Raw genomic sequence first — 21,411 nt, forward strand, 5'->3', positions numbered from 1 at the left:
TATTTTAGAAAAATAACCAGCTGCAAGAGTAGATTCTGAATCTCAGTGGAGAACACAAATATCACACTGGTGTGCTTTTTGCAAAATTTTAATCACTTTTGTTTACATAAGCATTAAACAAGGAGAATTTTCACAGGTTATTGCACAGTATATGTTTTTGATATTGTATACATTAGTCATGGAAAATACTACCTTGATCTGCAAAACATCTGCTGTTCCATCACATATCATTACAGACCCATTTGATTTTCCACTGAGAAAATTGTTTGCACCTGCCACTGCTTTCTAAGGTATATTCATAACAATATTAGCACTTAATTTTTTTTCCAGTAAACAATTTTTCAGAATGTTGAATAGTTCATGCATTTTTTTTGCCCTAAAAGAAATATTTTTCGACCATTTATCATAAAAGACTAGGGTACAATTCTTTGGGCAGTCGTATCATTGCAATAAGTGTTCCACCAAGGCAAGCAGCAGCTTTGATCTTATGCTTTATTTGTTTTTGTGATATCTGCACATTTCAGACAAAGGTGCTTCAGCATATGAGGAGAGGCAGAGAGAAAAAAAAATTATAGCAGGTGGATCTATTTGCCAGGAGTGCTTTATTCTTCTCAAATAAAAGGTCAGTTAAGTTAAAGGTTGCTTGATGAATGTGATTGCTCAGGTGTGCTATCCATATTGCTGTGTGTAAAGGCTACCCTCTGTATTTCTCGTTTGATTTTTTTTCCTCTCCCAATATATTAATCTTCATCTTTTAACATCTCTGTTTCATTCATGTTATTTTTCAATGTTTGTCGGTCAGGATTGGACGTTTCAGGTTCTCTGTTCATTTTATTAGTGGACAATATTTCACTGGCTATTTCCATTTTATCACCAGCATTTTCTATGGTGTCGGTGTCTAGCTTTTCTTTTCCTTCCACAGTTTCTGATTCTGAAGGAGTGCCAAACTTGGAATTTTCTAGTCTTGCACCATCACTGTCGTAAATAATGTCTTCAGGGTTTGGAGCAGCAGGACAGAACTCTTCCCCGGGACAGAGTTCATGAAAGACAGCTTCCGCCTAAAAGAAAAGGCAGCATGGCAGCATTGTGAACAATGAATGCTGAACAAGACGATTATTCTTGAAGCATTTTATAAAGCATGATTAACTCAGAAATTAAACAGCGTGCACCAAGATGAAATGTACACAAAAATTGGTATATATTGCAAAGCCATGTTAAAAAGAGTTGAAAAAGATATTGCATAAAAGTTTGCTCTGTATCGCACATTTCACAGTAGCTTGATGTGAAGTTTATGAGGGCTAATTTCCAGTAACTCAATGGCTGTCATACAGGGGTTCCCTGGACATCCTTTAGGTTAATTGGGTCATGAACCCAAAATGTTCTTTATTATCTTCAAATCTAGAGTTAAGTTGCTTTTCCTTGAACCATTGTCAACCTCCCCAACAAATAAAACAGTTCCCCTTTTGCTGCTATTCCACATTTTCCCTTCTATATTTTTAATTTACTTTTCCAATACCACAATTAAATAGCCTCCCTAACAGCCATTGCACTCCACAACACTAAAGTTCTATTTTTAAAAATCCACATTTTGTAAACTCCCAAAGGCATCTATGATTTCCAAACTGGTCTTTAACTATCTTGATCAATGGTGGAGAACTTTACAGTAAATATAAATCCTGATGTACTGGGAAACAATATTTCCAATAAAACAAAACAATGAAAGCAATGATACATTTTACTCAAATTTAAAATAATTTTTAATATTTAAAATAGAGGCTTATAATATTCATGTTAATTTTTTAAGCCTGAAAAGTAATGTCATGTTCTTTAGCTCAGTAATACTTGAATAATTCAAATTGAGTTCAAGCTCATCTCCCAAAATTGGACAAAATCTATGGTCCCATCACACAAGTATCTGTCGAAGTATAACCTCATCAGAAATGCTATCTTCAGAACATTAACATAATTTGAAAGGCTTTGTTCAGGTGGGAGACAGTTCAAAAGGGACAGTACGATGAGCTCAGCAGTTAGCACGATGTTGATACCAGCAACCGGGGCTCGGAGTTGGTACGCTTCCCTCTGTCTGTGTGGGTGGCCTCCGGGTGCTCCGGTTTCTTCCCACTATTCAAAATGCAAAATGAACCGGGGTAGTAGGTCAATTGTGTATAATTGGGCGGCACGGGCTCGTGGGACAAAAGGACCTGCAACTGTGCTGTATGCCTAAATTTAAATTTAAAGTGAAAAGCAACACCAGTGATCATTATGTACTGTCTAAAATTGATCACCCTAAAACAAACTCAGTCATCAATGTCACACTTTAATCAAATGCAAAAATACTGTTCATAATAATTTCCTGAATACCTTTGATAAAATTCAGAAAACTAACACTATGCCTCCAAATACCAAACAGACACAATGCAAGTTCTTTACTTCAGATTTAATTTAACTGTACCTGTTCAACAGACTGTTCAAATCCAAGAGCAGCACTGGGTCCAGAGCAGACATAGACATTACTTGGAAGGCCTTCATACAAGTTTCTGTCAACTGCAGAGGAATCTCTTATATTGAAATATAAAGCCCAAAGCACTTTCGGTTTCTCTCCATCACATTCATCCTTATCTAGAAAAAGCAGATCGCATTTTCATTCAAGTTGACTTCTTAAACATAAAAGTAGAATTAAGAAATGAAAGTGATTGAAGCTCATGCTCTTTTTTTCCAGGTTTATTTGATGAGAAAATGCAAAAGGTCTATTCCCCTCCTCAGATGCTGCAATTGAAGTAATAATCATCAAGGGAGGGGGAGCTGGAGGAAGACAGAGGAAGGGAGTCAGAGGAATAAAGATAATGGGAGGGGGAAATTAATGGAAATTGGAGGTTGTTATGGTTGCAGTTCTATCTGCTGCATATGCAAGGACCATCCAGTGATCAACACTTCAATTCCACATAACGTTGTCACACTGTCATGTCTGCAAATTAGATGGTGTCAATAAATCCGCCTGCCTTTTTCCCCCTCCACACATCCTTTGATCTTCCCTCCACTAGCTCCCCATTCCTTCTTTTCTCTATCAGAGCCATCTTACTTTACTGTCTGCCCTCTTTACCACCTGCTGCCTCTTCTCAGTTTTTTTCTCTCCTATCTTCCCACCTGTATTAACCTGCTATCTCATACCAGTTAGCCTGCCCTCCTCCCACTTCCCCACTTCTGCCTCCTGTCCTCTTCCCCCAATTCTTTGAGAGAGAGAGAAAAAATAACAATTAATGCAAAAGTAAGAGTTGTTAAACGAATCCCTGATTGCGTTTGTTGTTGTGGATCTGATGGTGGAGGGGCAACAGTTTTTCCTGAACCTGGTGGTGCGAGTCTTGTGGCACCTATACCTCTATCCTGATGGCAGCAGCGAGAACGGAGCTGGGTGGTGTGGGTCCTTGGTGACTGCTGCTGTTCTCTCATGGGAGGATTCCCTGTAGATGTTCTTGATGGAGGGGAAGGTTTTGCCTATGATATCATGGGCTGTGTCCACTATCTTTTGCAGGCTTCACACTCAGGGGTCACCCTCTCAAACAAATAATAAAGGTAGCATTGGAAAGGGGGAAGAATCCAAGTTCAAAAGAAAGGGCATGACCAGTTGTGAAAACAGAAGCAAAGAACAACTGAAAAACAAAGTGCTGGATAGAGAAATTCAACTTCTACACAGCTACAGATCAGACTCTAATTTCTTGCTCAATCTTTCCATTAGTGTTCTTGAAAAATAAAATCAAGCTTTGACCATGATGAGCTACTGATTTGTTGCTGACATCCTGAAAATAAATAACGCTACTAAGCTTAAAATGTACTTCTTCCCAGTATCATAAGTAATGAAGAACTTTATTTTCTGTTCTCCTTCAGGAAATCTCGAGCAAAACATCTGTAGATTGTGGTAACAAGTGATTGGGGCACAGCAGTGAAACTGTCAATATGTTCATTTTTTTTCCCCAATAAAAGTTTTGCATTAACTATTTGTTTTCTTTGCTCCTTAGTTTCCCTAAAACAAAATAAAATTCTATCTTTCCCAGACTAATGAGTTGACAAAAATTAAAAGACCAGAATCTAGCAACTCCATATGAGGCAGTTATATGAAAGTAAATGGTTTTGGGACACAAATTGGCATTTAATTATCCCATCATTCTGCTGAGTATTCATTGCAAGCAAGGCATCAACCTTTCTTAATTTGGATTCCAGGTACAATTTAGCCTAAATGTTTTGCTCATATTTACTTAAAGAGCACAATTTCAAGCTATTGTTTTATTTACTTTATTTCAGACATGTTCCAACATGACATAAATTTATATTTGTAGTTTCTTCACTCACATAGCAACCTGCAGAGCAAAAGCAGTATTTTAAAAGTCACACAGACTGTTCAGAAGAGCATGACATTTCACTTGTTTGCAGTTTTCCCACTGAAGAAATCAAGCTCTTTTCCAGGTGCCTTTGTCTTTTTGACCTGCTATGGCCTGCTGCTCACCTGATCTGGTGATTCGTCCTCAATGGCTCTAATAGAATCTGCTCTGACATTTTAATTAAAATACTGCCACAGCCCCAGAGACTGCAATCACAACTAGATGATAAAAAGGGCAATGTAAAACTCGTGCATGCAGTATTTTGGAGCAGAACTGCACCTGATGCTTTTTGTTATCTTCTCTGGCACATGAATGAAAAATTTCAATTATGCTTAAAGCATTGTAAATGATGGCAAAGCTATTCTTGGAAAATATTCAGGAAGTTTTACATCACAGAAGGATAACATTAGAAAGCTTGACAGCCATTACTGTCTTGCACAAAAGGTAAGCAGCACCCATCAATTGCTTTGCTATCAGTAAACCAAAAATACCACCCAAGCTAAATTTTCATCTTGCTTTGACACAAGTTCTTTTCAAAACAGGATCTCAAAATATCCCAGCTCTGGCTGCCCAATACAGGAGATTTAGAAGAAATGTTCCTCAGGATCAAACAATTAAATACAGAGATAATTGCATTGTATAGAATAGATAAAATAGCATTCCAAGAAAAAAATCCTACATTGATGGAGCAGTGGAGCTCATTGCAGCATACTTGCTTTTTAAAATCACCATGAAATTAGTTCAACTATGTTACCATTTCGGATATTAGTCAAATGGGCAGGCAGAATATTTTGTTGACTCCTAAAGCTAAATGCCAAACTGATGGTTGGAATTTAAAATACATAAAAGATTTAGAGCTGATCCCTCAGATTTAGTGTCTGAACTAAAAATTAGCTTGGAAATGATTTAAAAAGAAACAAAAATGGCTTCATCAGAATGACAAAATAATTATTCCTGAAAACCTCCAAGTAGCCGGAATTAACATGAATCAGGCAACAACAAAAATCAGCAGTTTCAGTTTGATTAAATCATCGTCGAGATCAGGAGTAATGCAAGAGTTTTCTCGAACTTGTGAACTTATCCTGACAATACAAAATTACATGCAAGGAAAATAAACAAAATGCAACACCTTGTGAAACTACCACCAAGGCAAAGATTCTTCTTCTTTGGCTTGGCTTCGTGGACGAAGATTTATGGAGGGGTAATGTCCACGTCAGCTGCAGGCTCGTTGGTGGCTGACAAGTCCGATGCGGGACAGGCAGGCACGGTTGCAGGGGAAAATTGGTTGGTTGGGGTTGGGTGTTGGGTTTTTCCTCCTTTGTCTTTTGTCAGTGAGGTGGGCTCTGCGGTCTTCAAAGCCCATTCAGTGTCAACGGTAATGGACTGGATGGCTGGATTCCGTGGGAGCGCTGCATCTCTGTTCCCGTGCTCCCCAGGGGTCTGCACCAGTGACAGAGTTACCACTACAGCAGCTCTGCCATCTTTTTCAGATTGAGAACTTCGATGGAATTTATAATAAAAGCAGCATTCAGGGTCCTTTGATTGAAACAATTTAGATCATGAAGCTTTTCACTATTGGCTTTCCCAGTGCAAAGCCATTTTATTTTTGTCGTCGTCCAATCAGTAGAGCAGTGGTTCTCAATCTTTCTTCCCCAATCACATACTACCTTAAGTAATCCCTTACTAACCAATGAGCACCTATTGGCATCCAATGATTGAGAACATTTGGTGTAGAACAAGACAATCTCAACATCAGACAGAACTTCATCCCCATCTGAACCAGACTGAATGCACATGCATATACTCTTTCTTTGGCTTGGCTTCGCGGACGAAGATTTATGGAGGGGTAATGTCCACGTCAGCTGCAGGCTCGTTGGTGGCTGACAAGTCCGATGCGGGACAGGCAGGCACGGTGGCAGCGGTTGCAAGGGAAAATTGGTGGGTTGGGGTTGGGTTTTTCCTCCTTTGTTTTTTGTCAGTGAGGTGGGCAAAGATAGCTTGAAGCAAAAGTCCAAGGGTAGTTTTGACATTTTTGATCACTTAACATCATTGACATTATTAGGTCTCACCAAGTTAATCTGATTATTGCTTTGATGCAATACCATTGCATGCTGTTCATTAAAAAGGTAAAAGCACGTGTTTCAGCCAATGAAATATTAATCAAATCTTGAAAGCAAAGAATGCAAAGCTTTGCATCTGTAACACAAACACGACAGAAGTAGAAGGGTTAAAAAAAAAAGTGCAGTAGCCAAGAGTACAAGACACAAAATTATCGATTAAATAATCAATGTGACAGGCAGATAATTCACTTGTGAGCTTTTATGCCTTATCTAATATCAAATACTTGTTTGTTGCTTTGAAGGTCAAAATAACTATGTTGTAATAACAGACCTGCTTAAAAATGATCAGATTTGCTGCTACTGAGTAAAAATATTTCCAATCAATGATCTCACCTGACCATTGGTCTCTTCCATGATTGACATGTCCATTTGACATTTTTATTTCTACTTAGTTTCAAAACTGTTGATAATAGCCTGGATTTTAAGAAGTTAAACACCCACTGCACACACTCACTATTTGGACACAATAATGTCTTTGTCAACCAATTCATTCCGAGGGCCAACCTTGTTGGTCAAGGAACCAATTGGAAATATACTGTATAACACCAAGGCCAATCTATTTACCACAGTTTGGCAAACAAGACTGATGAATGTCAAAATGTACCACCATGGTGAATGTCCAGTCGCTGGAGAATAAAATTGACAGCTTGAGGGCAAGGCTGCTTTATCAGAGACAGTAAGACAAATCTCAGTTGTTTGCTGCATGGAGACCTGGCTAACAGAGATCACACGAGACACTGCTGTCCGACAGATAGTTTCAGACTGGATTGGACCTGTGATTCTGGAAAAGGAAAAGGGGGTGGTGTGTGCTTTTTTTGTTAATACTGGGTGGTGTACGGACATTGGCGTTATGTCGACCTCCTGCTCTACTGCCTCAGAGCAAATCTCGATTAAATGCAGACAATTCTAGCTACCCTGAAAGTTCTCATCAGCTTGTATCCCTCCTGATGCCAATTACAAAAAGGCACTTGTAGAGCTGAATGATGTGGTCAGTAAACAAGAGATGGCCCAGATCCACATACAACAAATCTCAATCAGCAACTTTAACCAGGACTGTCAAGAAAACCCTGCCCAATGATCACCAGCATGTAACCTGCTGTCCCAGAGGTCCCAGCACACTCAATCACTGCTACACCAAGATAAGGAAAGCCTACTGTACTGCATTTTGGCACGTGGCTGTGCTCCTTCAGCTTTCATACACAGAGCCTAAAGAGAGAGGCTGCGAAGATCAGGACACCTAGAAAGTGGTTACAGGCGGCTGTAGAACAGTTATAGGACCTCCTTGAGTCAATGGACTCAAGGAGTCCATGGACTCAAGGAGTCCATGGACTCAAGGAGTCCATGGACTCAAGGAGTCCATGGACTCAAGGAGTCCATGGACTCAAGGAGTCAATGGACTCAAGGAGTCAATGGACTCAAGGAGTCCATGGACTCAAGGAGTCAATGGACTCAAGGAGTCCATGGACTCAAGGAGTCAATGGACTCAAGGAGTCAATGGACTCAAGGAGTCAATGGACTCAAGGAGTCAATGGACTCAAGGAGTCAATGGACTCAAGGAGTCAATGGACTCAAGGAGTCAATGGACTCAAGGAGTCAATGGACTCAAGGAGTCAATGGACTCAAGGAGTCAATGGACTCAAGGAGTCAATGGACTCAAGGAGTCAATGGACTCAAGGAGTCAATGGACTCAAGTTGTCAATGGACTCAAGGAGTCAATGGACTCAAGGAGTCAATGGACTCAAGGAGTCAATGGACTCAAGGAGTCAATGGACTCAAGGAGTCAATGGTGGTGTTCGAGGATGCAGCTGAGAATCTGTACTAGAGCTGTCACAGACTTTATCAAAACAACTGTGGATGAGTGTGCCCCAACATAATCATTCAGGGTTTTCCCTAACCAGAAGCCCTGGATGAACAATGAAATCTGGAACCTGCTGAGAGCCAGATCACAGGCATTTAAGCCCTGAGATCTAGATCAATATAGAAGGAGCAGATATGACCCGCGAACATCTATCTCCTGGGTGAAGTGGAGATTCCGGATGAAAATGGAAACAACAAAGGACTCCCAAAAGTTGTGGCGGTGAAGTAGCAGACAGGAAAGCTTCAGAGGAAGTTGATGCCTTCTATGCCCGATTTTACCACAGTAACAGTGTGGTAAACAGTGAAGAATCATCCCTCTCCACCCACACACCCCCTGATAATCCTATCCTGTCTGTAACTGATAATGGCATGCACGCTGCTGTCAGGAGAGTGAATATGAGGAAAACATCTGGCCCGAATAGAGTATCTGGTTGAGTATTAAAAATCTGTGCTGATCAATTTAATAATGTCTTCACAGATATCTTCAATATTTAACTCCAGTAGGGCGTGGTACCCAACTGTTTCAAACAGGCAAAAATTATACCAGTGTCCAAGAAAAGTGTAGACCTGTCTTAATGATGATCGACCAATAGCAGTTACATCAAAGGTGATGAATTGTTTTGAAAGGCTGGTGTTGAAGCACATCAGCTCCTGTATGAGTGATGACATGGATATGTTCCAGTTCACCTGATGTAGCATAGGTCTAGGGCAGATGCCATCTCACTGGCTCGACAAAGCCCTGGAACACGTGGACAGTAAAGATGCATTCATCAGGATACTCTTATCAACAGTTTGGCATTTAACACCATCATCCCCTCAAAATTAATCAGCAAACTCCAAGACCTGGGACTCAACACCTCACTGTTTAATTGGATCGTGGATTTCTTCACTTCCACACCACAATCAATGAGGATTGGAGTTATCTCCTCCACAATTGCCATCAGTACCAGAGTACCACAGGGCTGAGTTCTTGGCCCCCTGCTCTACTCACAATACACTTATGACTGTGTGTCTCGGTACAACAATAACACCATGTACAATTTGCTGACTCAGCAGGTCAAACAGTATTTTATATTGCAAAGATAAATAACTATACCTTGAGCTCTTCATCAAGGTATGGAAAATGTCAGCAGGTGTCCAAACAAAATGTCAGGAGGGGTTGGTGGGAGGGGCATAGGGACAAGCATGGGCTCAAACACAAGAGGTAATAGGTGGATAAGAGAGGAAGGGCACAGCAGCAAGCAGGGTGAGGAGGGATGGCTCGGTGAATAGGGAGGAAGGGTGGAGAGTGACTAGACAAAAATCAAGTATTGTTCCTCCAATTTTCAGGTGGTCTCAGTGGGATAGCACATTAGCCATGGACAGAATCAAGTATGGAAGTGAGACAGAATTGAAATAGTTGGCCACTGGGAGATCCCTGTCACTGATGCAATCGGCATAAAGGTGCTCAATGAAGTGATCTCCCAGTCTGCGCCCACTCTCTCTGATGTAGAGAATGCCACAAAGGGATCACCAGATGCAGTTGATCACTTCCACAGATACACAAGTGAAGTGGTGGCTTCAATTGAAAGGTCTTTTTGGGACCCCAAATTGTGTTGAGGGAGGTGGTGTGGACACAATATTCAAAGTCTGTTTCATCAGGCACTGAGAACGAGAGCTAGAAAACTCCAAAAAATCCAGTGCCTTCAAAAAAGAAATTTCATCTTCTTTATCTGGAATGAATGAGATAAATCTCAACTTCTCCAAGGATAAACATGCTCTCTACATCCATCTTCTTCAGATCACTCAGCACCTTCTGCAATTCAATCTAGTACACTTGCTCTTCCAAACCCCAATGGATAGAAGTTGAGCATGCTTCATCTTTCCTTGCAAGATACATACTCCCACTAAGTATTGATGTGGTATACGTTCTCCTAACGGCTTCTAACTCATTTATATTCTTGTTAAACGAGGCAACCAATTCTGAATATTATGTGCCAAATGTAGTCTAGAAGTTCTATATTTAACTGAAGTATTGCTTTTTCACTTCCTCAATCAATTCCCCTACCAATAAACGATAGTCCATTAATTTTCTTAATTACCGCTGCACATGACTATGAGCCATTTACAAATTATGTCAAGATCATTCAGATTTCTTTGGACCTCCAATCTCTGGAACCTCCCACAACTTAGAAAACACCATTTTTTATTTTTCTGATCAAAATAGACAATTTCATATTTTCCTCCACCTCCAGTAGCCTGGTCTCAAGCCGTCCCTTAACTCATCCCCATCCCTTTGCAATCTCATATTATTGCATCACATTTTGCTATTCATTATCCCCTTGTTTTCCATTATAAATACCTCATACTTACTCTTCAATAAATGGTCATTGTGCTAATTAAAAAAAAATGGAAATAACTATCCAGTTTTACATTAAACTTTTATCTCATTCTCTATTGCAGGCTTATCTATTAATTTCCAGGTCAATCAGCGTTATGTGTGTCCACTCTTCTCATCTGCAATAATTGTTGTGCATGTCAAGTTAAGTTTACTGTCATCTGATTGCACGAGTACAACCTGATGAAACAGTGTGCTCTGGCCCACAGAGCAAAACTCCTTTTGAAAAAAAACGTAACCACAAATGTGGCTCCTTCACTTCAAACCTTTCTTACGGGAACACATCTAGTCTGTATATTCCAAAAGATCTTGTGTGTATTTGTCACTATACTTTCAATGGTATCCCTCAACTTTATTTGCCAGTCCACTTGAACAAGTTCTTCTTTCATTTTATGTTGCCCAGAATGCTGTAGAATTGCTCTTTTCTCTAACAACACAAAATAAAGTCACATCATGACAGCTATGACTTTGAGGTGTTTTCACAAATAGATTAATCTAATCTCACTGCACAATTCCAGGTGTAGTGCAGATTATTCTTTGCTGACTCCAAAACACACTGCTCTGATAAACTATCCCAGGAATTATGCACTCCTAAGAGGCCACCCGATTTTCCTGGTCCATGTGTAGATCAAATCCCCTGTACTTTTCTGATAAGCTTGCTCTATTTCTTCCTTTATCCCATTCCAGATAAAGTATCCATTTACCAATAGGAGTCTGTATCTTTCTTCTTCTTTCTTTCTTTGGCTTGGCTTGGCAGACAAAGATTAATGGAGGGGTAATGTCCACGTCAGCTGCAGCCTCGTTTGTGACTGACAAGTCCGATGCGGGACAGGCAGACACGGTTGCAGCGGTTGCAAGGGAAAATTGGTGGGTTGGGGTTGGGTGTTGGGTTTTTCCTCCTTTGTCTTTTGTCAGTGAGGTGGGCTCTGCGGTCTTTTTCAAAGGAGGTTGCTGCCCGCCGAACTGTGAGGCGCCAAGATGCATCTTGCCTTTAATGTTTTTCTCATCTCCATTAAACTATTACATCTTGGTTTCCTGAACTGAGATCATGCCTCCCTATTGAGCCATGTCTCTAATTAATAAACATGGACACTCCCCCATTTTCTCCAATATTTCTGTCCTTCCTAAATGCTATGCACCATTTAATATTCATGTATTAATTTGCTTGCCTGTCTGTAGCCATGTCCCTCGAATGGCTCTCAGATCACACTTCTATTTGCTTTGTCAATTCATTTGTTTTTGCTTTGATTATCACAAGAACTTTAAGCTTTGTCCTTTTATTTCTAGAATCTTTAGCTTCATCTGTTGGCTCACTTGTACACTCCATCTCTTTGTGGAATCTCAGCAAGTTCAATGTCCACCACAGAGCTTAGTGGTACAGCATCCCGACCAATTTGCTGGCTCAAACTAATTAGCAAATTTGGCATTTCCACATTCGGATGTGTGTGCATAGAATTCATCAATTTTTTTTTCCAGCATTTATAGATAATGATGACGGCTGTGTATGTCAGAGATTCATTCCACATTTCTGAATTTTGCTACTCCACAACCATTGAGAACAAGGAAATTGAGGTTTTATTTAGTTGTGAGCTGCTCAGGACATTCTAGGAATATCACAACTGATGTAAAATTTCTGCTCTCCTTCGCCCATTATGCTGAATATTAAGCTTCATACTAGCATAAGCTTTCAATTTCTTAAGAGATCTTGTGAAACACCATTTTCTTAAAACATATGAATTATAGTAATAATTACAACAGTCCATCATATCACCAGATGCAGTTGATTTTTTTTTCTTTGCAAATATGTTCTCATTAAAATGTAACCAGAACAACAATTATGACCCCAGGTGTTGTACATAATGTCTAGGTTAGGAGTGTGAAGTGATTGCTTCATTATGTGCATGAGTTATTGATGTGTTAGTGTGTGTGTGATTACTGTAATGTCACGTCAGAAATACACGTTGAGGGAGCCAGATTCCTGAATAGTATTATGGTTCATTCTTCGTATCTATTTTAAGATTATTAGTTATAAGCTTCTAAATCATTTCCAGCCCCATGAGTGTATCACATTAGCTGGCAACTTCTTTTTGTAATCTTACTTGTGCAATTATGCATCGTACTAATAAAACTTTACTTGATATTTGTCTCTGGAGACCAACTAAGCATTACAGTATTTTGATAGTAAAAATATAAATTCTGTCATAATTTTATAAAGTGAACGCTGTGGCAAAACATTGACCAGAAGAACCACAAAATCTTGAATAAGAGGTTCTCAGCTTTCATCCAGGCCTAGTTCAGAATTTGATTTCAACTGAATTAACAGCTTGGATCAGGCCACAGTATCAAACACAAATGGAGGGGAAAAAAAAAGGAGCCTTTTTAGGTTGGTTGCCAGTGACCAATGGTGTTCTACTGGGCTTGGTGCAAGGCCTGAATCTCTGCACATTAAACATCAATGAGTTGAATGACGGAATTGATGACTTTGTGGCCAAGAATGCAGATGATGCAAATAGGAGGAGAGACAGGTAGTATTGAGGAAGCACCGAGTCTTCAGAAGAACTTAGAAAGGTTAGGAAACTGGAATACAGTGTGGAGGAGCATGATCATGCATTTTGATGCAAGGAGTAAAGGTGTAGCCAATTTTCTGTACTGGTAACGAGTTCAAAAATCTGAGGCGCAGAGGGACTGGAGTCCTCGAGCAAGATCTTCGTAAGGTTAACTTGCAGATACTTGTCAGGATGGAAAATGCGATGCTAATATTCATTTTACGAGGGATAGAATATAAAAGCAGAGATGTAATGTTGAGGTTTTGTAAGGCATTAGTCAAACTTCAGTTGGAGTATTGTGAGCAGTTTTGGGCTCCTAATCTAAGGAAGGACGAGTTGGCATGGGAGGATCCAGAGGAGGTTCACTAGAAAGACCTTGGAATTAAAAGTTTATCATGTGAGGAGTGTTTGATGATTCTGGGTCTGTACTTAGTGGAGTTTTGAAGAAGGGGTGATCTCATTTAAATAATTTGAGAACCGGAAGGCCTGGATAAAGTTGACATAGAGAGGATGCTTCTTATGGTGGGGGAGTCTGGGACCAAAAGGCACAGCCTCAGAATACAAAAAAGTTGCTTTACAACAGAGTTAAGGAGATATTCTTACACCCATATGATGGTGAATCTATGTAATTTGTTGCCACAGACTGTGGAGGATAAGTGATTGGGTACATTCAAAATGGAAGGAGACAGGTTCTTGATTTGGAAGGGAATCAAGGGTTATGGGGAAAAGGCTGGAGAATAGGGTTGAAAAGGATCATGCATCAACCTTGACAGAATGGCAGGGAAGTCTTTATGGGCTTAATGGTCTAATACTGCTCCGATGTGTTATGGTCCTAATTTCAATGAAAGCCACATTAACATGTTTAGGATTGCTTCTAAGCTTGTGCTCATGTCATTGAAACCAACTGTGAGAACTTTGAGCTAAAAATTTTAAACCCTGTTAAGGGGATTCAGAATTTATTCATCAATGAAACACAGGATTAAAAAGAACAAAGCCCAATTCCCAAAACAAAACAATTCAGTACAAAGTGAACCCAAATTCAGTTTTTCTGAATTTCGGAAGATATTGAGGGCTGGTAGTAAATTTAGGAAATGGAGAGAGAACAGTGTGATCGAAGCAGATTCAAAGGAAGAGAAGTGGAAGGGGAGGGAATGAGGGTAGTTGAGTGGAAGCAAATGTGAGAGGAAGAAATAATTTTGTGGAATGGTAATCTCCACATTTCTTCATGGACTCTTAAAATTTTTAAACTTAACTCATTCAGGAAAGAAATACATAATTTCATTCATCTTAATAGGCTTTGTGAAATTTAAAGAGCACAAGCGTTTACAGATTATCAGTGCTGAAATGGATAAAGTGAAGGCTTGGCTGATAAATGGCAAGTAAGACTTGCATCACACTAATGCAAAGTAATGATCAACTTCAACAACAGTCCAACTTCCTGCCCACAATGGACCAATGGGAAATCACCTACCTTTCAGAATTATCACTGGATTGGCCATGAAAATACAAAAAGACCAATGACTTCCTCTGCTATCACTGCTTCTCCTTTCCTCTAACTCTCTCACTCTTTGCCTTTCCCTGTCTTCTTTCCTTCTGCTTTGTATTCACAGAGCCACTCCCTTCCCCAATCAATTCTCATCTTTCCTCTTGTCCTCCTACCCAGATCCAATTATCACCTTTTGTCTGTTGGCCTGTGCTCCTCCCTCTGCCCCTTTTCCCTTCTCCCTAAGCCTTTTCTTTCAGGCACATGCCTATGATTTGCTCATACCTAGAAGAAGAGCTCAAGCCCAAAACGTTGGTTATGTACATCTTTGCCTCCTATGGTCGCGACGAGAACTGCCGAGTTCCTCCAGCATTTTTGTGGGTTTTTTTTTTCTGATTCCCCAAAGCTTTTATACTAACTTCTTGCACAAGTCACTAACCTCCTGAATGTTTTATTCAAGGTCAGACAATGCGTTGAAAAATTCCAAAATCTTATCTCATGAGAACCTTCCTAACATGGCTTGTAATGTTGCCTGACAACTACCATTAATAGTGATTGTAGATGTACAATACGTGCCACAATCCACACATTTCACATCCACGTAGAAAAAGAGGGGACTGGAACATTAAATGTCGACTTTGTCACAGTCTGTAGTGAATAAAGTCTTGTTCATACCACTTTCTTCATTTTCACTGCATTGTACAAAAAGTCTCGATACCACAGGCTCCAAGTCTTCTTTGGCGGTTCCATTTGATGGACAGGTTAAGTGGACCAAATCTGTTTGCAAATGAAAGCACAAGGCATCATTCAATAAAATTAATGCTCAATTTAAATACTATCTAAGTAAATATTTCAAACTGTGTTCCAGAACTGTATTAGTATTGTATTACTAATCTGCAGGTTCCATCATTTTGTACTCTGAAGCCAGTCACACTGTGATTTCAGCATCTACTCCTCCAATATTTGATATAACTCTTGAAGGCTCAAAGCAATGGAAGCTTCTTCCAACAAGGTGAAAACATCTAATTTAATGGTCAGGCTCTTGATAATAGGCAACTTTATCAGTGACATGAGAGATTCATGCATATTGGATTCCAAGTGATAAAATGTCATAAACAGCTTTATTTATAGGTTAAAATGAACACTAAATTTATAAGCAAAATGCTTGACATCTCAAATGCAAAATGTACTTGGCTATCATTTAATATTGTGAATTTTAGAAATTTTAAAGCAAAACCAAAGTGAGGACTTTCCAAATTCTTTGATGTCAGAAATGAATCGTGCACAGAAAATACATTCACTGTAATTGATATGTTCTATTATGTTTCAGTACCCCAAAATTACAAACAATGCCCAGTTATTATGATTTTATTTGATATAAAATTTGCACACATGTTAAAGCAAACTCAAACTTCTGAATTTCCATTATACAAAATACTGAATCATATAAAGAGATTCCAAAATGGATCTTTAATGAACCTTTACTTTTGTTTCCTGGCAACAAAAAGTACAGGCAGTTAGAGGAAAGAAATAACAGTTATATTTCATAAATACTTCTCAGGTTGATTCTGTTGCAAGACATACAGTTAAGGTATTGCTCACCTTATATATAAAAACTTGATATTGTTTACACTTATTTGGTATGGTTTTTTTAATTACATTGGCTGCTTTTTGCTTGAGGGAATGTTGTAAATGACCACAGTGCCCACGAAGTTGAGCCACGATCAGTGATCTTACCCACTGGCTGCCTGCAGCCTCGGAGTCAGGGTAATATCTGAATCACGGATGGCCATTGCTTTTGTCTTTGAAGGGGTGGAAGTAGGTGGGCCAATGACGCTTCTCCAAAAGGCTGTTCAGTGGTGGGAAACGAACAAACAAAGCTCCATCACATTCCAAAAGTGTCTGCCTAGAGTGTTTCTAAATGTCATTTTCAGCATCTAATGAACTTTGAAGTGAGGAGGAATCAAATCAAGAGACAGTTAATCTCAATTTATAAAATATAATTTTCATTTGCAATGTCCTGCATTCACTATTTGATTGTGGCGACAGCAGATGCTGTTATTTGACTGAGTGCTTTCACAGGCGACCAAAGTTCTTAGAAATTTTCAGCATAAAGTTCAAGCAGAAAATCACTTTCTTACTCGATCGTTATTTGTAAATGGCTGATTCCTGTGCCAACACATTCCTGGATTTTCAGTTACTGAACTAAACTGCATTACAGTTCATTTTTGACCATGGTCATGTCTTCTTTGGCTTGGCTTCGCGGACGAAGATTTATGGAGGGGGTAAAAAAGTCCACGTCAGCTGCAGGCTCGTTTGTGGCTGACAAGTCCGATGCGGGACAGGCAGACACGATTGCAGCGGTTGCAAGGGAAAATTGGTTGGTTGGGGTTGGGTGTTGGGTTTTTCCTCCTTTGCCTTTTGTCAGTGAGGTGGGCTCTGCGGTCTTCTTCAAAGGAGGCTGCTGCCCGCCAAACTGTGAGGCGCCAAGATGCACGGTTTGAGGCGTTATCAGCCCACTGGCGGTGGTCAATGTGGCAGGCACCAAGAGATTTCTTTAGGCAGTCCTTGTACCTTTTCTTTGGTGCACCTCTGTCACGGTGGCCAGTGGAGAGCTCGCCATATAATACGATCTTGGGAAGGCGATGGTCCTCCATTCTGGAGACGTGACCCATCCAGCGCAGCTGGATCTTCAGCAGCGTGGACTCGATGCTGTCGACCTCTGCCATCTCGATCATGTACTGCAGTTTTTATTACATCATTACATGGCAATGCACAACATTTTCCAAGGTGAAGTCTACTTATAAATGTTTCTGTACTATTAACATTTTAGCAAAGCACAAAATTTCTAGCTTTGTATTTCCTCAATTGTCCCACTTTTATTTTATACAATTGAACAGATATTTAAACAGTCTGTCCTTCAGACATACAAAGATTATATGCCTTTTCCAAAAAAAATCCAAACAGTATGTCAAAAGAGGTTTTACTAATTTTGATAACAAGATGAATGATGCAAGGAATTAAGACTCTGTTAACAGGGGCTTTCACACAGATATTTCTTGAAATGGAAGGAACAGTTTTGTCAGGTCACAGTGCAAAGCATTCCAATCAACAATGACATCATTTTGTTTTAGACTTTTAATATGGGGGTGGTGTTGAGAAACTAATTTCCTTCTTTGCAAAATGCACAAAGAAAATCTTGCACAAATGAAAAATAAATAAAAATTATCTCTATATTTTCAAGTGCCTCACACTGTCTTTGCATTCTGCCATTTGCAGAAGCCTATCACATCACTTTCTATTATCCAACACGTTTTGTCATTCAGGTATGACTGAATTAGTAACAGCAGCTGAAGCCATTTGTCATGTAATGCTCTCCTAGCAGGAAGAGCAATGATTTCAGTTCATGATTTGATCATTTGAGTCATATTTTCAGGACAAGTGAAAGACTTCAGTTCCAGTCAGCTGGCAACTCTGATTACATGCATGTAATCTCAGAACACATGATCCGGGACTTGAAGAATAAATGGATTAATCTTCAATAATCATTGACCAGGGTAAATCATTTGGTTAAAAATCAATTTAAATATGAAAACAATACAGCAAACAGGATTACATATTGATTTCAAAACAAAATAGCTATATATTTGGAGAAGTGAAGGTAAATTTTTTAACTTACAGGTGCCTTGTGGACAGGTCATTGAAGATGGACAGAGTTCAATGATTCGTACAGATGGTTGGCAATTCCCCATTCCAGGCACAGTTAAAATAGAAATCTGTGAAATTGGTGAACATGGTCAGCTATTTTTGAGTGCAAAAAAAGTCATATTGTCTGGATGATAATCTCTACAGGAGACTTGATTAATAACACAATGCTAGAGAAACTCAGCAGGTCAAACAGTGTACTAAATCTAGCAAAGATGAAGATACATAACCAACGTTTGAGGCTTATGCCTTTCATCTAGCCCAAAATGTTGGTTATGTATCTTCATCTTTGCTATACAAAGTACATTGCTTGACCTGCTGAGTTTCTCCAGCCTTGTATTTTTACTTCAATCACGGTGTTTGCAGACATTCATGTTTTATTTCTGGAGTTTTGATGGTTGTTTCACTGCCATTTATGACACCTTCCTGTGCATAACTGATTGGCTGTATTTGCCTGCTTCAGAATTGCTTCATTGGTATGTGCAAAGAACTGAGAAGATTAACCATGGGAGTTTTGAATACAGCTGCACCAAGCAGAACACCTGAAATATGCTTTAAACTTGCATTCCTAAATCAGTAATAACAGCATTGCACTCTGCTAAATTTAGTATGAAGGCACCAATTTGCTACTTTGCAGTACCACAGCAATTTCAGTTGGGAGTTGAGGAAGAAGGGCACACTGTCTCTCCCAGGATAGCTGAATGTTGTCCACTTTAATGGTTTAGTTTACATTTGATAGAAAATTTATAATTGCACATTACGGCAGTTAATTTTTATTTAAAAAAAGATAAAGAAGGCTCATCCGTTCAAAAATAAAAATCCCAGTGACAGCATCCAAAATTTCCTTGGCTTTTCTCAGATTTTGTCTCGATCCCATTTGTTTAAAGACATGTGGATGAAGACGTATTCAAATTGAAGAAACACAGAAAGTGGCAAACCAAGACAAGTTCATTAAGAACACAGGCCTCCTGTTAATTGATAGCATCTACGTAAGAGGCTTGCCTAAGAAGGCAGCTTACATCATGAATCTCCATCACGCCAGTCACAATTTCTTCAGCTGAAGGGATGACTGGCAAATAGGAGGATTTAAAAGTGAGATAGGGAGAGTTCAGAGATTACATGTTCCTGTCAGAGTGAAGGTCAAGGTTGGTACAGAGATATTAAGGATCTGGTCAATAAAAATGATATCAATTCAGAGAGAATAGGGGATGCAGAAGTAGACTTCAATTTAGACATTAGGTGCAAGGGCTTGGCTTCAGGAGCCAATGGTGCAAAGCTACCATCAGGGGGACTCTGAACGAATGCGTCCAAGTCAGAATCCCACCTAAGTAAGATGGCAAAACTGGCCAAGAGTTATGCTTCTCCCTTGTGTGCCAAAGGTTGAGATTTTAAGATTAGCTCCTCAAGGTCAAAACTAGTATCATAAATGATCCCCAACATCCTAATTATGGTCTCTTCTCACTGCTACCTTCAGGCAGTTTTTAACCCCAACTGATTTCAGATTAATTTTAAAGTACATACATGACATCACATCCAACCTGGAGATTCCTTTTTTCCTGCAGGCATGGCAGAATTACCACTAATTGACAGTCCAAAAAATAAACTGTACACAGAATAAAAAGAAAGAAACTAAACAGATAACAAATGTAAACAGATAACAAACTGGCTGTGCAACACAGAGAGAACAAAAAAAAAATCAATGAAGTGCACAGATCAGAATCCTTAAATGAGTCTCTGATTATTATTGAGGAGTCTGATGGTGGAGGGGTAGCAGCTGTTCCTGAACCTGGTGGTGTGAGTCTTGTAGCACCTATACCTTTTTCCTGATGGCAGCAGCAAGAACAGACCCTGTGCTGGGTGGTAAGAGTTTTGCCTGTAATGTCCTGGGTTGTGTCCACTAACTTTTGCAGGGCTTTATGCTCAGAAGTATTGGTGTTTCCATACCAGGCTGTGATGCAGGCGATCAGTACACTTTCCACCATTTCCCTGTAGAAATTTGCCAGGGTTTCTGATGGCATACCAAACCTCTGCAAACCCCTGGGAAATAGAGGCACTGATGTGCATTCTTCATGATGCCATTGGTGGGTGTGTTAGGTTCAGGAAAGATCCTCCAAGAACTTAACACATCTTACCTTAAACTTCTCCAGGACCACCAAAAGTTATGTCTGGACTATTGAAATGTTACTTTTTCTTGCATTAATTGGAAACATGAATTCTTATTTGTGTGTTTTTGGCATATTATGCTACTTTAATTTATAATATGTGGGTTGCAGCAATTAAAAATTTTACTACATCTTATGTAATGCCTCTGACCTCTCATTTAATTATCAATTTCTTCATTTGGACCTTGGGATTGATCACCCCATAAAAGGTCTTTTAGCAGGCCCAGTTTAAAAAAAGACTCAACATCCTCTCTTTTATTAAGTGGCACATTTACATTTCTCATACAAGTTGTTCTTGGTGATCAATATTGCAGTTCAATTTTCCATCAGTGGCTGTTGATCTTTTGCACATGTCCCTATAGGTTTAGATTTGATCTTTGTAAGAGTGTGCATATTTTAAAACAAAGCATTTGGACTTCATTAACAATACACCTGTGAACAATTTTAATTTTCATTTATTTACAGCATGGTAGCAGCTCATTCTGTCCATTGAGACCCAATTTCAACGAATTAACCTACAAACCCTGTACGCTTTTGGAGGGTGGGAGGAAACCGAAGCACCCAGAGGAAATGCATGCAAGCCACATGGAGAATGTACGTACTCCTGACAGACAGCCTGGATTTGAACCCAGGTCTCTGGTGCCATAATAGTGTTGAGCTAACTGCTGTGCCCATCCAAAGTATTGAAACTAATTATTAGAGTAATTAATATTTTTGGAAGGCTGATTGGTAATATTTATTTTGATTTTACTTGGATTATAATAAACAAGCCCCAGGAAGAATTGCCA

At 39.4% G+C, this 21,411-nt stretch overlaps 1 protein-coding gene and 1 long non-coding RNA gene across 8 annotated transcripts in view; one reads left to right on the top strand and one right to left on the bottom strand.

Moving 5' to 3' along the window:
- The window catches only part of LOC138740561 (uncharacterized), a 58,226-nt gene extending 54,237 nt beyond the window's left edge, over window positions 1-3,989 (top strand). For 4 of the 6 annotated variants that reach the window (XR_011342996.1, XR_011343000.1, XR_011342997.1 and 1 more), the window contains 2 exons: window positions 525-622; window positions 3,883-3,989. This is a non-coding gene — a long non-coding RNA (uncharacterized lncRNA). Of the gene's footprint in view, window positions 1-524; window positions 623-922; window positions 1,233-3,529; window positions 3,759-3,882 lie in introns of those variants that run through there. The other 2 variants (XR_011342999.1, XR_011342998.1) reach the window with 2 other exon arrangements.
- The window catches only part of chm (CHM Rab escort protein), an 81,468-nt gene that overhangs the window by 3,104 nt on the left and 56,953 nt on the right, over window positions 1-21,411 (bottom strand). The window contains exons 12-15 of one of the 2 annotated variants that reach the window (XM_069893404.1): window positions 18,436-18,532; window positions 15,432-15,533; window positions 2,453-2,619; window positions 79-1,058 (exon numbers count right to left, since the gene is read on the bottom strand). In XM_069893404.1, coding sequence (XP_069749505.1) covers window positions 741-1,058; window positions 2,453-2,619; window positions 15,432-15,533; window positions 18,436-18,532 — 684 coding nt within the window. In that variant the 3' untranslated portion in view covers window positions 79-740. Of the gene's footprint in view, window positions 1-78; window positions 1,059-2,452; window positions 2,620-15,431; window positions 15,534-18,435; window positions 18,533-21,411 lie in introns of those variants that run through there. The other variant, XM_069893405.1, reaches the window with a different exon arrangement.

The sequence above is a fragment of the Narcine bancroftii genome, chromosome 8 (genome assembly GCF_036971445.1).
Source record: "Narcine bancroftii isolate sNarBan1 chromosome 8, sNarBan1.hap1, whole genome shotgun sequence".
NCBI lineage: Eukaryota > Metazoa > Chordata > Chondrichthyes > Torpediniformes > Narcinidae > Narcine > Narcine bancroftii.